The sequence below is a fragment of the Mustela putorius genome, unplaced genomic scaffold (genome assembly GCF_011764305.1).
Source record: "Mustela putorius furo isolate JIRA1106 unplaced genomic scaffold, ASM1176430v1.1 tig00003909_pilon_pilon_pilon, whole genome shotgun sequence".
NCBI classification, from domain to species: domain Eukaryota; kingdom Metazoa; phylum Chordata; class Mammalia; order Carnivora; family Mustelidae; genus Mustela; species Mustela putorius.
In genome coordinates, this window is record NW_025422057.1 from 8,752,686 (window position 1) to 8,768,887 (window position 16,202).

The following is a 16,202-nucleotide window of genomic DNA, read 5'->3' on the forward strand; positions in this document are numbered from 1 at the left end:
CAAACAGCTTTTCCTCGGGGGCCAGAGGACGGCCCCATGGGAATGGGACACAGCTCCGGACCTTCGCCGTCTGGGAAAGGTCTGGAGTGAAGAGCATTGAAGGGTGGTGAGGGAGACCTAGGGTGGGCCCCCCGGCACTAGGTGGCTCGTCACCCATCGGCAGATAAAATGGGAGGGAACTCACGGATCCCTGGATGCCCAGCAGCTGCAGAATCTGCAGAGATAAGGAAAAATGGGGGGAGGGCTAATAATAGAAATGGGGTGAGGCACCTGGGGGTGTGGCCTGCTAAGCGTCCAACTCTGCTTTTCAGTCAGGTCAGGATCTCAGGGTCGTGAGATGCAGCCCCGGGTGAGATTCTTTCTCCCTCTGCCCCCTCCCAAATAACCAAATAAAGAGATAAATAAATAAATAAAAATCTTTTAAAAAATAACAAAAGCGAAAATGAATTTTGGGGACTTCATCAAGATTAAAAAGTAATAGAAATGAGGATGGTTGAGTGGCTTGAAAATCATGGTCTCGGTTCAAAAACAGCCCAACAAGCCTGTGTAAACAGTTGTTCTCATCTCCTGGGCTGTTCTGCTGGGGTTTTTACAGCCCGGCCTGAACCTCCGAGACAGTGATTCCGAGAGAATTTGCCTTAGGCACTAAAATCCCAGTGAAACACTTAACGTGTCGTACATTCACCGTGTGTCATATGCTTGACTAAGGCTTCATGTGGGATAACTCGTTTCATCCACCGAAACTTTATAAGTACCATTACTGATTATTTTACAGCGGATTAACCTTTGGAGTCCCTTGAGTGGCACGGGGCCTCCATATCTGAAGAAGCTGGCAACCCTTCCGGAGTGAGAACAGGAACCTGTCCTGGATGCGGGGCAGCTTTAAGGCATGGAGATGTTTCCAGACTCCCCGTGCAGATTTCAGGCTCAGCCTGGGCAGCTCCATGACCGGCCCACGAGGGACCTGCCCTGCCCTGAGCAGAAGACACGAGCGTCCTGGTGGTGCCGCCGGTTGTGAGCGAGCCAGCGCCGGGAGGACACTGCCCCAGGGACGACTCGCTTCCCGCGCAGTTGACATTGTCTGGAAGGATGCTGCCTGACCCAGGGCGGACGCTGGCCCCCGGGAGCGTGGACACGGCCGGGCCACAGCCGAGCTGTCTGCAGACCACGTGGCATTGTCTAGGGACCGGCTGTCATCACACGCCGTGCCCCGGGTGTCAGCGTGGGCCTCACACCTGCCTGACCCATTCATCAGCCGCAGGCCTGGACCTCGGTGGACACTTCCAACGGCCACCAGAAGAGCCGGCACGTCTTGGAGAGTGTCCGCTGATCTTCGGTGACAACAGATCTGCTCCCCGCTTCACTTCGCCTCCCTCGTTTATTCTTTCTTGCCTTGGGTATGACTGCGCTTCTGCAGGTTACAGCTGCCTGCCACAACGTTTTGCTCCTTAGCCGGCGGCTCGGAGCTGCCTCCCTGTGAAGCTGCTTCGTGTCCTGCCCGGTGTGGGGCGAAGTGTTGGTTTCTGGCACTCACAGGGTTTGTTGGGTTTTTCCTGAGAAGCTAACGTGCACATACCACTTCGTGTGTGTGTGTGTGTGTGTGTGTGTGTGTGTGATATTCTCTGTGTGCCCATGCACATGCTGGTCATCTGACAACAATAGTTTTCCTCTGTGTTGTTCCCAGGGTCGCTGGGACAACACAACATGGGAACGTAGCACATTGCTGGGAGCAACACAGCACAAGAGTGCGGACACTTTGGGGAGCGCACAGAACGGTCGTTCCTGGCTGCCCCTCATGCTCGAAGGGCAGGGCTGCAGAAGGGAACAGAGGTGGGCTGTGCTCAGAACACAGCCAGGGACAGCTCGTGGTGGGAGTCGGGCGTGGGGAGATTTGGGCTGAGCGGGCCACCCTCAGCCCTCCAGACCCGTCCCCAGAAGTCAATATGCATCTCCTAGCTTCTTGCCACTCACTTGCCAACCACAGATTTTCCAGGCAAACCCTGATATCCTCAGCCCCCTCCGCTGGCAGCAGTTCCCTGCACGCCGGCCTCAGGCTGGGGGTGGGGCGGGGAGTGTTTCCAATGGCAACATTTTCTCCCACGGCCATCGCGCTGGAGCATTTCTGAGCTAAAACTCAAGTCAGCGAAGGCAAGTGAGGAGAGAGGAACAGCTTACCTGCTGATGTGGAAACTTTTGTCGGCTCCGGGAAAAATGCTAAGGGCAGAGTAAAACACAAAAGAACAGGATACCACATCTTACATGTCAAACCCATTTAACTCTCAGTGAACTGTCCGTGGGCCCTCTGCCTTGTGGGTCACGTACAGTTCCTGATTCTAGATCAAGTCCCTTCCCTGGTCCTCGCTTAGTCGGGGGGCGCCCTGCCATCGCTCAGCTGGTATATGTACCAGCAGGACAAGCAACTGAGGCTCATTCTAGAAAATCAGAGCATGGTAGTTAATACTTTTTTTTTTTTTAAGCAGAGAGATTTTAAAGAAAACATTCCTTGTTTAGCCTAACCTACTCTGGTGTTTCCTTTGAAGGTGTGGGGGCATTTCTTTTTCCTAACTCCCCTGTATATTGTATTTTACTCTTGAAGACTCTGCCACAAACAGGGTGCTGACCTAATTTAAAATATGACAACCATTGAGCTGGTCACAGAGTCAGGGAAAGACCAAGTTGGGTGCACAGCTTCTTCATTCTTTGTCATTCTGTCAGGCAGAAAGTAGCACACACCAAGATGACTCCTTGCAGTGCTTGGAAGGTGGCCGTTGCCTCTAAATAGTGTCCCCCTCCCCCCATGGCAGGCACTGCCCTGCCCATCCTACACAGAGAGAACGCTGTGTCCCAGCACGGCCTTAGGAGGCCTTAGCTCCTCCTCCTCATCCATATCTACAGGAGAAGGCATGAGGGGGTTCAGAGATTTATTCAAGATCCCACAGTTTGTAACTGATGAAGCCAGGATGGTAGATCCAGGGCCTTTGGCTTCCAAACCACTGTCGTACTGCCCACGATGACTTTGCCAAGATACGTTACAGTTACTCAATAAACCCTAATAGAAATTACCTGAAATTGGGTGACTTGTAGCAGCTGATGGTGTTGAGTAAGGCAGAGAGGCTAGGAGAGACATAGATCAAAAGGTGAGCATATGTCATGTCCTTCCATTCTTCTCAAACCTGAGAGGTTGATCTACTTATTTGAAACAGAAAGGTCTGTCTCTTGTTCTGGGGAGAAACTGCACCCAATCTGGGCAGGGGAGATGGCCCTGAGTTGCCATGATTGCAAGCACTAGATGTCCTGGGTCACTGGTTCATTTTTGTCGAGCTGCTGGACATCACAGTGTCTTCCTCACCCCCAAACTGGCCACAGTGCTGGTTGCCTTATGTGGAGTTCCTAACTTTCCAGTTGGTTTGATTCTGTAATTCTTCCTGGATGTTGCCTCCCAGAGCAAGTGTCAGTTTGCAAAATGCAGAACTAGGTTTGTGTCAAGGACACACACTGGGAGCATCAGCACCTGGAGGGAGCCAAGGAGCCGCAGGCCAGGGTGAAGCTGAACTCTGTCCCCATCACTTCCCACCCACCTCGTGTGACTCTGTCCATGGTCCTGGTTCCACACCTCCCTGCTCCTTCGGCCCCCAGCCCTGTCCTCAGATGTCATATTCAGCTCATGACTTCCACTCCTGCTTTGCTTCAACACTGACTCTGCCCCTTGATGTCTCTCTTCTCCTCTCAGAAGCATCTAGGACCCCCACCCCTGCTTGCTCTTCTATCCTCTGGTCATTGTGGCCAGGTCTAGCTGATAAACAACTTTGCCGCTTCCCAGCCAGACCCAGAGAGAAGCAGAGATAAATGTGGGCTTTGGAATTCATTTGCAGAAACTCAACCGAGACAAAACTGAGGGATAACAGCGCTGGGCTGGGACCTGGGCTCCCAGCTCTGTGACTTTAAGAGCCATCTCTGTGTCACCTGGGCAACAAGGGGGCGGAACCAAAGAGATGTTTCCCAGAGGCATGACTCATCACTGGTGGGACGTGAGATAATTTGAGATGGTGCATCTTCTAGTTTAAGAGTTATATATTTATAAAGCATTATAATTTAAAATTTTAAGTTGAGTTCCATTCTGATGAAGGATATTTTCAAATATGCATGAGCATGAATTGATCACATTAGAGAGACCATTGTTTGTTTTAATTTTTTTTTTAACATTTTAACATTGTTTTATTGCCACAGTGTCTATTGGTATGTATTGTCTGTTTACGGTAAGTGATCCTGGCTGTCCACGTATGGGGGGAATATAGAACTTCCTTTAGAATGATTTCATGTAAGTGAAAGAAGAGTCCATAAGAAAGAAAGTATTGGGGAAAGTGCTGTGGGTGGTGGACGGACAGAAGCCATGCAGGAGTGTCGGAATGGGGAAAGCTTGGGAAACAGCGACATTAAGATTCCTTCCTGCTCTGAGTGCAGTTGGGAACGCCATTCCGCCCACCCACCTGGGTCCGAATCAGACCCACCTGAGCAGACGACGCCGGCATCTTCGTGGTGGCCACAGTTGTGGGAGAACCAGCCACGGTGCAGGCACTGCCACAGCCTGGCTTCTGTCCCTCTACACTGCACGTCGTCCAGGGCAATGGGGCCCAGGCCTTGGCGGAAATGTGCCCTGCTGGGGGCCGACACCGCCCTGCCACAGGACAGCTGCCCACACACCACCTGGGCGTCACGCAGGTCCCAGCTGTCATCACACACTGTCCCCCAAGTGCCATTGTAGTGCAGCTCCACGCGGCCCTCGCACCGGTGGCTGCCGCCGGCCAGCCTGAGGGCCAGATCTGGGAAAGGAGACATGCCTCGGTCATGCTCTGGACACCCTACCTTTGCTCCTGCCTTTGAGAAAGGGCCTGGGCATTTCCTGGGAGTTGACCAGCTTTCGAGGGCTCTCTGCTCCGACGTGGGGAGAGAGCCACTGAGGGTTAAAGTGGGCCAAGGATACTTGGGTTTGAGCTCTCACATCTGTGTGATTTTTTAAAAAGATTTTATTTATTTTTTTGACAGAGAGAAAGAGATCACAAGTAGGCAGAGAGAGAGAGGGCAGGGAAAGCAGGCTCCCTGTTGAGCAGAGACCCAGGACCCTGGGACCATGACCTGAGCCAAAGGCAGAGGTTTTAACCCACTGAGCCAACTAGGTACCCTCTGTATGATTTTCTGAAGGCTGTTTTTTAAAGCTTTTCCCTTAGACAGGATTGTCTACCTGACAGAGGCGAAAGGAGCCCCCTGAAAGGGCAGTGTGGGGTGGGCAGCACCACGTGTACTGACCCTGGTTGTGGCCACTCTTGGTGGGCAGCACCGGAAGCAGGTGGAGAGACGACACATGTGTGTGGAATGAAACAGGTCCCAAGGCAGCGTCAGGTGCGAGCTCTGCCCACTACCTTGTGCTGGGAGATGAGAGTGGATGTGTTGTTCCATAGCCCACAAGTGGGTCTTCAACTACTTCGCCCAGTCAGACCTCGGGGGTAAATGAGGGAGCGGGAGTCCCCCGGCCATCCCTGGTGTCCTGTCCAAGTTGGCCACCCGCCCTCGCCTGCCACCAGGCAGGGAAAATGACCAAAGGACTTACCAGTATTGATCTCGTCTTGCACAATGGACTCATAGGATGCATGAAAGCCCATGTTGGTGACGATTGCGTCGCTGTGGAAGACCACCGTCAAGCGATTTGAGGAGGAGGTGAATGTCGGGGTTGTACCAGAACAGAACCTCCCCAGAGAAAAAGATTCACTCTGCGGGCCGTCAAAGACTTCAACGAAGTCGTACGGACAGCCGTAGAAGTTCTCCAACCTGTGAAGGAACAGCATCACTCAGAATCCATCTGCTGGGGCTTTTCTTCCCCCAGCACTGCACAGAGGGCTTCAGGAAAGGATGGCTCTGGAAGACCAGCTGAGACCCACATCGTTTCACACGGTTGGAGGGAAGTATGACCCTGCTGACCGGCAGTACGTATCTTCCTGTTTATAAAAACCCCCCACTTTGGAAATCTCCATGAAATTGCATTTCCTGAGCACGCATGATAAACACAGAGACCAGAATTTAAGTGGTATGGACAGGTGTTTGGTAAAAAGTAAAATTTCTCCCACCCCTGACTGGTGGGAGAAGCCAGAGGGCTGGCTTCATTCTGCTTCTAAGAAGCAGTTACTATAAACAGTTTCCTTTCAGATAGAGTCTAAGCCCAGATGTCAGTCGCGGCCCTGTTGGCCAAGGCTTTCTTGCAGACCATTCCATGGCCATATACCCCTAGTGTGTGGTGGACCCAAATGTGTTTAGCAATCCCCTACTGATGGCAATTAGATCGTTTCCAATCTAGTGCTCCTATAAGAACATCGCCATGATTACCCTCAACACATGAGACTATCAGTGGACTCATCTTCTGGAACTGGAACTGCAGCATTAAAAGACTTTTGCCTTTAAAGTTTCGATCAATGCCACCCAATGGGCCTCTAACGCCTTCGTTGCTTTGGAGAATGAACTGTGGAAGGTGGCTCTTTTCTATTTGTCTGTTCGTTTGTTTCTTGGTGGGGCTAGGGGCAGTGGGTAGGATAATTATGTTTATTTTTTATTTATATTTTATTTTATGTTTTTTTTTATTGTGTTATGTGAGTCACCATACAATAACTGTGTTGACAAAACAGAGCAAAGTGGGAGACAGTTACTCACTTCACCACTTCAAATGTGAGCTTGATATGAACCCTGGCGTCCACGTGGATGTCCCAGGCACACACCACATTTATAGGGTATTTCTTAGGATACCAAGGGCTGGAGAAGGAGCCCGAATTATTTGTGAGCAAACCGCCACAGTGGAAGTTTTCATCTGCAAGAAAGGGCGAAGAGACCCCATCAGGAGGAGGCGCTGACCCGTGCTGGTGTTTTCTGAGGGGTCAGAGGGCACGGGGAGGAGGAGCGAGGGGCGTTTACTCCAGGGCTGGTTTGCCTGATAAGAGAAAAGTTGGTTTGGGGGACCCCTCTGAGGTTCTGACGCTGTTCTCCATCAGATAAGAGGGTTACACCAGTCCCTTCGAGCTTACAGGGCTTCGTGAGGAGGAATGACACCGCCATAGGATTGGCAGGGCTTTCTGGACCTAGATGCCCAGACAGAGCTGAGTGCGTGTTTTCGTGGAAAATCACAAGGACAATGCGAGCCTAAAGCATCCTTTCTCAGGGCGCGTCACTGGCTGGTTGTGTTGGAAGATGCCTTGTATTATACATATCAATCCCAGCTGACGTCAGACACCCACGTCCCCTAAAACATCCCTTTTATGGCTGAAATACTGGGTTTGGTGCGAAATTTAAATTAAAGGCTCCTTGGTGTTGCAGCTTCTCACATATAAGAGGAAGAGAGCACCATCTAGCGGCCGGAAGGGTTACACTGACGATAAGGCACATCTAAAACCTTGAGAAGGGTTTACGTAAAGTTGACGCACCTGCAGCAGGACCATCACCAGCGGAGTCTGTGAAAACACACAGAGGAAGAATGATACGTGAGCCAGGATTTTTATCCAGGATATTCCTCAAAAATACTGACACTCAAAGCTGTGGCTGCTCTGGGCAGAGGTGGCTGTCTCTTTAAGAGCTGGGCCGTCTGCACACTACCGGTGCGGATGGGAGAGGTTGGATACAGCTCCTTGAGGGCTGGCCTGGGGTTCCCATTTCCTTGCTCTCCTCCACAGCATCTGTGGTGTGATTAACCCTGCGAGCAGCTAGCCCTCTATCACAGCAGCAGCCGACTCACCGCAGGCCTGGGGCCCACGTGTGACATTGCTGGTGAACCTGAATGCTGACCACCAACCCCCACCCGCCCTCTCCCAGCCAGTGCCATCAATAGGTCAACATCAGTGGGCTGTGTTGCTCTGATTCCTGAGCAAAAGAAGGTTTATGCTGTCACCTGTGCTCGGATTACAGGATTAACCAGTAACTAGGGTCACAGACATCACTCAGAGACCTGGCAGCAGTTGAAATGTACACAAGAGCGACTGTACCTTTTGGTCCTACTTTTGGATTCCCATCGACACCTACTCAAAGACCGAAAGAAAGAAAGAAAGAGTAAGACATGTGGTTCTTACATGAGTAAGAGTAAGTCATGTGGTTCACAAAAGAAAATCAGGGTTTTTTGTTTGTTTGTTTTGTTTTTTTTTTAAGGATCAAACACATTCTTTGTGGGCAGTTGGGAATGTAGTACCAAACCCGTCAATGCTGCTTACGGATTGGCAGCCAGGTCAGGGGCACACTCTGCTTTTCAGCCTCATGATATTTCATCTAATTGCCGGAGATACTGAAACTGAAAGCAAATAAAAAAATATGGTATTTCTTTCCTTTTGCTCAGTTATGGGGCTGGAGGACATTGAGTACCCGAGCCAAGCTCAGTCTTCCCTCCAGTATCTTGGAGACGATACTGAACAGAGAAGGAAGCGTGTGTGACGTTAGATATGCTTTTGTTGTCTTGTCAGTGAGGTGAGAATGTAATAGTCTCCTTTATTGGAGACTGGGAAGGTCAAATGAGGGTCTGATCGCACTGGTTTCAGCGTGGAGCTTGGCGCACGTTAAGCCGTCTTTGGACACCAGCTACTACTCCTACTCAGGGACAGGGGACCGTCCCCAACACTGTGGCATGTCTAGCCAGGAATGGGATGTCTGATGATACAAATCCTCTATCTAATGATCACAACTTTTAAGTGGTGGTGGGGAGACCTGGAACATTTTACAGATGCACTAATTGGAAAGAAGGAAGTCTAACTCTTAAAGTGACTTAGAAAGCTGGCTGGAAGTCCTAGAGTCCTTTCTGAGTAATGGCCTGCTGGCATTTAGCTCTCCCTTCCCAGAGGCTGCTGATGTGCGAGACCCTCTCCCAGGTGTGCCGGGCCCTACGGGTCTCACCTGAGCAGATGGCACTGGCATCCTCGTGGTGCCCACAGTTGTGGGAGAACCACCCATTGTGTGTGCACTGCCACACCTTGGCTTCGTTCCCTATGCACTGAACGTCGTCTAGCATGATGTGGCCAGTGCCTCCATCAAAGTAGCTCTGAGCTGGGGCTGATAAGGCCTCGCCACAGCCAAGCTGCTGGCACACCACCCTGACGTCTGTCAGGTCCCAGCTGTCATCGCACAGAGTGCCCCAGGTGCCATTGTAGAAGACCTCCACCCGGCCCTCACACCTGTGGCTGCCGTTCACCAGTCTCAGGGATACATCTGAAAGACAGGAAAACAGAGGCTTCTGAGCTGTGGTGCCGCCTCCAAACTCTAGGACCTTCTGCAGTTATAGAATGCCCAGCACCTGGGCACATTTTTCTCACCTTAGGCTATCGGATTCTAGGTAGGGTGGCCTTGTGTCCTGATTTGCCTAGAATAATCCGGATTTACAACCGTTGTAGATCAAGTAATGCCTCTTAATTATTCTAGAATCCCTTTTAAACCCTCACAAGTATCCTGATTAGAGAATAAATTGCACAGTCACCCTAAGCATAAACCATTGAGAGCTCTAGAATATTCCCCATGCCCTGCTACAGAAGCCAGGAGGTTTGTTCTGGGTGGTTTTTGTATGGAATTCAGTTGGAATTAGGTGGGCTGGTAGTTGTAATTTGACGTAGGTTTGTTGTAGAAGGACTTGCCCTACTGTGTCTTCCCTTCCTGTGGAAAAGAGAGACCCTCGTTCAGGTCCTCCATCTACACACCCAGCCAACGCAAGGCATGAGACCCAGCCCTCTGTTTCTTCAGCCAGGACGTTGTGGTGGTGGAAAATGACAGCGAGTGGCAGAGCAGGGTGAGGGGTCCCTGGGGCTGTTCGTGTCAGAGTGGATGTTGCTCAGGATGTCATTAGTGACGACGGACCCTGCGGGTCAGATTTAGAAAGCATCTCCTCTCATAAAGGGAAAGGACACAAATTAGATCTAAGCTCCCTCCAAGATCCCTATCAGGATACCCACCATTCTCCCTTTCATCCTGCTGAATGGCGTTGTACAGAGCATAAAACCCTGTGTTGGTGATCATGGCGTCACTCCGGAACGCCACAGTCATGACGTTTGAAGAGGAGAGGAACGAAAGCTCTGTCCCAGCACAAAACCTGCCCATGGAGAGTGAGGCAACTTGCCGTCCATCGAACACTTCCACAAAGTCATAAGGGCACCCATAGATGTCCTCTAATCTGAGGAGGTAAAGGCACAGTAAATCTCCCCAAGGAAATCTGCAGAAATGACTTAAATAAAATCATCATTGGTACCATTTGCCGTCACTGCTGCTGCCTCCTTCCAACCACATGTCCCGCTAGTGGACTTGGTCCCTTAAATATTGCTTGAATTTGTCCTTCTGTCCTTCCCTCTGGGAACTGGCTCAGGTCAGGCAGCCTTTCTCTGTGTCTCTCTGGCTCTATTTCCGTGGCCGCCTTCTGAGATCTTGGCTTTTGTTCTTTCCCACCACCTTCCTCTCTACCCTGAGTGTATCCTGAATGACCCTGACTCTTTATTCAAACCTGCCACTCCCTGGGGTAGGGCAGGCATCCATAGGGTCTCATTGAATAAAACACATAATGGGATCTGGAGCCGGGAGAAGTGGTGCCTCCCGTCAAAACTCCCAGAGCCTGCTCAGTAGGAATCTTCCCTCCCATGCCCCAGACCATCCGGTTCCAACCTGGATGATCAGACAAGCTGTCCCTGACCATCCTACCAAATGCTGTCCTCACCCCCTCTATTCTCTATCCTATCTATAGGATATCTCTATCTGTACCATCTCTATCTGTCTGTCTGTACCTATCTCTATCTGTACCATCTCTATCTGTCTGTCTGTACCTACCTCTCTCTATACCATGTATGTATAAACATTCTTCTTCATAGCACATATCAACTTAACACTAATGGAACCTGTCCCCTGAGTTACTACTGGTTTATTCAAGTACTATTTGAGTCTCCATCTAGAATATATCCTCCATGAGGATAGAGACCTGTCTTGTCTGACACTAGAAGTCTGCTCCTAGAGCAGAGCCTGCACAGAAAGCAGGTTCAATAAATACACTGTCAAGAATATCAACTCTAATCTAACAGATGAAAATGGGAAGTGCGCATGCTGACATGAAAACAATAGTAAGTGGCCCTTGAGGCATGCGTTGTACATGCTCGTTGTGTAAGACGCACACAGTTACACTTGTACATGTTATAGACTCACCACATTTGAAAACCGGTTTATTGCAGAATGCATCTGTTCCAATGAAGGAAGAGCCAAGGACCCCAAAACAACCCCTTCCCCCACTTTTTTTTTGAGAGGGAGCTAGAGAGAAGGAAAGAGAGAGGGCGATCATGAGCTAGTAGGGGGAACAGGCAGAGAGAGGGAGAGAGAGTCGCAAGCAGACTCCCTGTGGGGCATGGAGCCCAACACAGGGCTCCATCCCAGGACTGTGAGATCACGACCTGAGCCGAAATCAAGAATCAGATGCCCGACCGATGGAATCACCCAGGAGCCCCGCGACCCCCCCCCCTTTTTTTTGGACCCATTTTTAAAGTAAGAAAATAAAGGATAACATTTATATGTAGGGCAACAACAGTGTGACCATAACAGGAGATACTGCAATCCGAGAAATGATTTCATGAAAACAGGACACACTTGACTTAGCAAGAATGAAATGGCATAGTTTAAATATGGTTATAATTTTTGCAGATCTAGTGCGAAGATAGTTCCGCATAGAAGCTGAAATAGAAAAAAAAAAAAACAAACCCAAACAATGCAAGCTTCAAGCAGGGGTTCTCAATCTCAGAGCTATCTACATTTGGGGCTGGAGATTTCTTTGCCATGGGGGGCTGTCTTGGGAAATGCAGGACACTTAGCCGCATCCCTGGCCTCTACTCACTGTGCGACTGTGGTGCTCCCTGCCCCTCTCAACAATAAACAAATGCCTCCAGGCACGGCCAAATGTCCCCGTGGGGTCTCTCCTTATCAGCTGAGACTCACTGGTGCAAAATAATTAACTTCGTGTCCTTAGACGCAAAAGGCAAATATCAATAAATCTAGGCTTAAAAACATCAAAATCTGGAAGTCAGTATCTAAGTTCTGACTATAGGCAACACAGGAAGAAGCTCCTTGATTTGTAAACCCTGAAATTATAGTAGGAAATTTATGTTGGGAAAGTCACCTTGAGACCGTGGGGAGAGTGGGTCAGGACAGCTGTTTGCAGTAACCATCATCCCGAAGTGAGAAAACGACGCTCTGAGCCCCCAAGTCATAGAACTGTGGGTTTCATAGATTTGCATCCACCGTACCAAATCTGCTCACCTCGTTTTCACTGAATTCATGGGTGTGGAAGGAAGGAGTGAAAAAGACATTTCCCTCACAATAGGCAATGCTCCCTGATACTGGTTTTGGTTCTCTCCCTTTGAAAGGAACTTTGGCCATCGGGTAAAACGGTTGGATGGTTGGATGCATCCCTCACTCCGCCGCAGACCTATTTCCCCTTTGAGGACAGCATTTAACCATTCCGCTCCTGGATGCCTGAGGCTGACGTGCTGGGGTGGGAACAGTGGTGGAGGTCTGGCACAGACTGTGAACAATGTCAGGAAGAGGGAATGACCCAGATGGGACCCGATGTAGAAACATGAAACCAGGTTAAAGATTATCAAGAAAAGCAATATTTCCACTAAAAAGTGACTCGGGTAAATGCATGTGTATATGAATATGTAAATATATGCATATAAATATGCATTAAAATAGGACATAGTCCTTTAAAGATGGGTACAGGTAGAGAAAGAAGTAGGAATGAATGAATTGAGGCTGGTTAATCTGGGAAAGAAAACTCTTAGTAGGGGCACGAGAGACATTGAAGTAGAAAAAGGCAAAGCTGCTTACTTCAGGCTTGGGATCACCAGTTCTATGTGGAACTTCTCAGCCACATGTATCACCCAGATGCACTCCACGTCAGTGGGGTAGTTCGTTGGATACCAAGGACTGGAGAAGGAACCCAAGAGGCCTGAAATTAATCCTCCACAAGAGTTACTTCCTCCTGTGGGCAGACAAGAGACCACTGGTTGGCTCCCAGGCATGCACCTTGTCTTTTCCTGGGGGTAGAATCCAGAATCCCATCAAGCTCAACAGGGAATCACAAAATGGGAAAGGATCATGGTGGTGTAGACATCGTTGTAGCTTGGCCGGTGCGTGGTTGTAGCCCTGAGAGGGAATGAGGGGAAGAAAAGCTCTGTGGCTGGTGCCAGGCAGGACCCCAAGATCGTAGGTGAGCTTGGAAATGGGATTGGACATGTCCATGGCAGGAGTGGGGGGTCCCGCTGATGTATCATTAACGCTCTCGATCATTAATGCCCAGCTTCCTGCCGTGCAAACGGGCTCAATTCAGCGTAGACCATCCATCCTTCCCCGAGGGCTCCGTCCCGCAGCTCCTTCCCCTCAGGCAGCTAGGACAGGCAGACATCTAGTCTGCTCTCGTGAATTATCAAGACTGTTTCCATACTCGACAAGTTACACTTTCAATGAAGGAGACTTACCTGGCGGTGGAGGCCCTTGCGGGACGGGAGCTGCAAAAACCGAGACCAGAGAAGATCAGGAAGGAGCTCAGTATCACAAAAGCGTCTTCCCGTTCCATACAAATGAACGCACCTGTTACTACCTTGAGCCCACTACACCCGGCTCCCTCATTTCTCTTTTCTCTCCTAATGGGGGACGCGGTCTCTCCCCTTCTTTCAGTGATTCACCAAGAAATCACAGACAACGCACAGCTACGTGACTTGCTTTTCTCTTCTGCCTTAGGACCCACCAAGCCCCGGGCTGTCCCGAGATCGATCAGTCACGAGGTGTCACCCACAGTAACATCACTGGGCTTACGAGCGCACACCACTGCAGAACGTGCAGAAGCGCATAGGGACAAAAGACAAAAACCCGACAGCCGAGAGCCTGGGTGGGGAAAGGACAAGCCTTCCGTTGAGGGCATCGGGCCCCGAGGGGAGTGGGGGGAGCTTCCTCCTTTCTGGCGTTCTTTTGCCTTTGATTTCTGTGAAGCAAGTATTTCTGTATTCTAGATGTGTCCTTAGGCTCCACTGCCTGGCAGGTCGAGGACAGGTTTTGAAAGCAGGTGCTTGTCAGAGTTTTACACCAGGGACTAGAGAGCATGGAGTGTGAAGCCTACGGGTCAGATGCATTCGAGCTTTCTTCGTCTCCATGGCCCTTCCTGGGCCGCCGAGCAGCGAGGACAGCGACCCCTCTGCTGTCCTTCCTTCTGGGTCCTTCGCCAGGAAGGGTGCGGGACAGCCGCGGAGTAAATTTCTTCTGACAGAAGTTTGTCTCAGATGCAATTCCCTTTTGTGGTGATCTCGGGGTGGTGAGACTGAGCCCCCCGTGTGGCTCCGTGTTCGGCGAGGGGTCACGTCTGGCTCCGTGTTCGGCGAGGGGTCAGCCTAAGGTTCCTCCTCCCTTCTCCTCCGCCTCTCCAGCCACTCGCGCTCGCTCTCCCTCTCTCTCCCTCAGATAAATACATAAATCTTAAAAAAAAAAGAGAGGCGATTCCCTTTTGTTAAAATGTTTGAGATGCAGTGTTTCCCTGAGAGAGTTAAATGGCAAAAGCCTTATTTTGTGTGTGTCCCTGCAAACACATAATGCTTTGTGGAGAAGTGGTTCACCCGCAGGTGGATAGTACTGGACATAAAGATTTCATTTCCCCCATAATGTCTTTTATTCCATGATGCCTTCTCTTACTCAGTGGGCTATGCACACCTGCCTCAGAAAAGGAATACCGTAGCAGGGAGAAAAGAGAGAAGAGCCTTCTGAGGTTTGCAGCCCTAGACGGCAAGTGGGCTCGGCACAGAGCCGTCTCAGCAACCAGCAGCTGTGTCCTCTCTCCCCACCCCCTCCTCTCTGGCTCCAGACTCAGGGAGATTCCTCACTGGGAAAGAAAAGAAAAGCCAGAGGCCACCAAAGGGAGGTAGCTGCTTGTCAGTCCCTGAGAAACGGTTCTGTGGGCTCTACCTCCCGTCCCCAGCTGTGGGATGCGTTGTGGGTCCCCATGCAAGATGAAAATGTGGGGCCTCAGCTGCAGGTGGGGAAGTCAACTGCCCCTTCCTGCAGGTTCACTTCTGCATCCTACATGAGGTGGGCAGTCTCCAGGGCACGGCGACCTCCACCTGGGATGCCCTTGAGATCTGTACTCGAGTAGGTAAAATGACCCCCACCAAGTGTCCTTCCACGTGTGCCACGGTGGTGCCAGACCCTGGCAGGGAGAGGCTGCTAGCCACCTTGCCCAGCCCCCAAACCCTGCAGGGTGCACCTTAACCTTGACCTTCCCTACACCCAGGCCCCCGGTGAAGGCAGAGGGTGGATTTAGCCACTGTGGAGGGCTGGGGAGGAGGCTGGGTGGGGTCCAGGGTGTCGGCAGGTGGGAAGTGGGCTGCTGAGAGCCTGTCCGGGACAGACCGGCGGCTACAGGAGGCAGGACCACACGTGCTCAGATATCGCTGGAGTCTTGAGTTTGGAGGTCACGGCCACACACTGACTCGGGAGTCGGTTATCAGAACAACGTGTACTTTTCTCTATTCCTGAGTTATCGGCGAAGTCCAAAGTCGCCCAGAGTAGCCCCAAATGGCTTCACTTCTCACGCTCAGCGTGTTCTTGACCCACTGGGAGAGTGTGACGTAGACTCATCTGTGTTTTCTCCCATCCCTCATTTTCCAACTCACGTTCTTGGAAGGCAAACCTTCCTACCTTCTCCCCTCTCCATCTTGACCCTCTTGTCAGCCACAGGGATGGATGCCCTCCTGTCCGTCCTTGCTCTTCTGTCCAGGTGGGAGTTTTGCATGCCGTCTCATTTGGGAAATGTGGCTCTTAGCTTACTGCCCCAGCCACTGGTTCTTAACTTGCTGCATGCTGGAATCACATGGGAGGCTTTAAATACTACCGATGACCGGGTTGGTGTGAGCCCCGAGATTCTGATGTGACTGGTCTGGGCGTAGCCTGGACATCAAGGATTTCAAAGCTCCCTGGGAGGTCAGTGTCTAGGTCATTGTCCAGCAGCGTCTAGCTCAAGACAGATTAGATTTCTTATTCACTTTGCAGAGATATTAGAAGTTCGAGGTATGGGACCTACCTGGAGATGTGGGGATCACATCTGGAGTTCCGGCCCCAGCATCTGCATGAATTTTTTAAAAAAGGTAAATTTAGGAAATTTAGGAAATCTAAGTTACATTTTATGA

The 16,202-nt window shown here is 50.7% G+C and overlaps 1 protein-coding gene and 1 long non-coding RNA gene across 2 annotated transcripts in view; both read right to left on the reverse strand.

Moving 5' to 3' along the window:
- LOC123386917 (deleted in malignant brain tumors 1 protein-like) overlaps window positions 1–16,202 on the reverse strand; it is a gene marked incomplete at its 5' end in the record, with an annotated part of 76,669 nt that overhangs the window by 24,497 nt on the left and 35,970 nt on the right. Inside the window, 9 exons of the mRNA XM_045068873.1 lie at window positions 2,826–2,889; window positions 4,509–4,820; window positions 5,606–5,823; window positions 6,697–6,850; window positions 8,911–9,222; window positions 9,957–10,174; window positions 12,859–13,012; window positions 13,509–13,538; window positions 16,097–16,138. Of these exons, the coding sequence (XP_044924808.1) occupies window positions 2,826–2,889; window positions 4,509–4,820; window positions 5,606–5,823; window positions 6,697–6,850; window positions 8,911–9,222; window positions 9,957–10,174; window positions 12,859–13,012; window positions 13,509–13,538; window positions 16,097–16,138 (1,504 nt within the window). The remainder of the gene's footprint in view (window positions 1–2,825; window positions 2,890–4,508; window positions 4,821–5,605; window positions 5,824–6,696; window positions 6,851–8,910; window positions 9,223–9,956; window positions 10,175–12,858; window positions 13,013–13,508; window positions 13,539–16,096; window positions 16,139–16,202) is intronic.
- Window positions 2,176–4,789, reverse strand: LOC123388740. Its single transcript, XR_006603261.1, has 3 exons — window positions 4,509–4,789; window positions 3,064–3,114; window positions 2,176–2,214 (listed from the first exon to the last, which is right to left on the reverse strand). It is a non-coding gene; the product is annotated as an uncharacterized LOC123388740 (long non-coding RNA).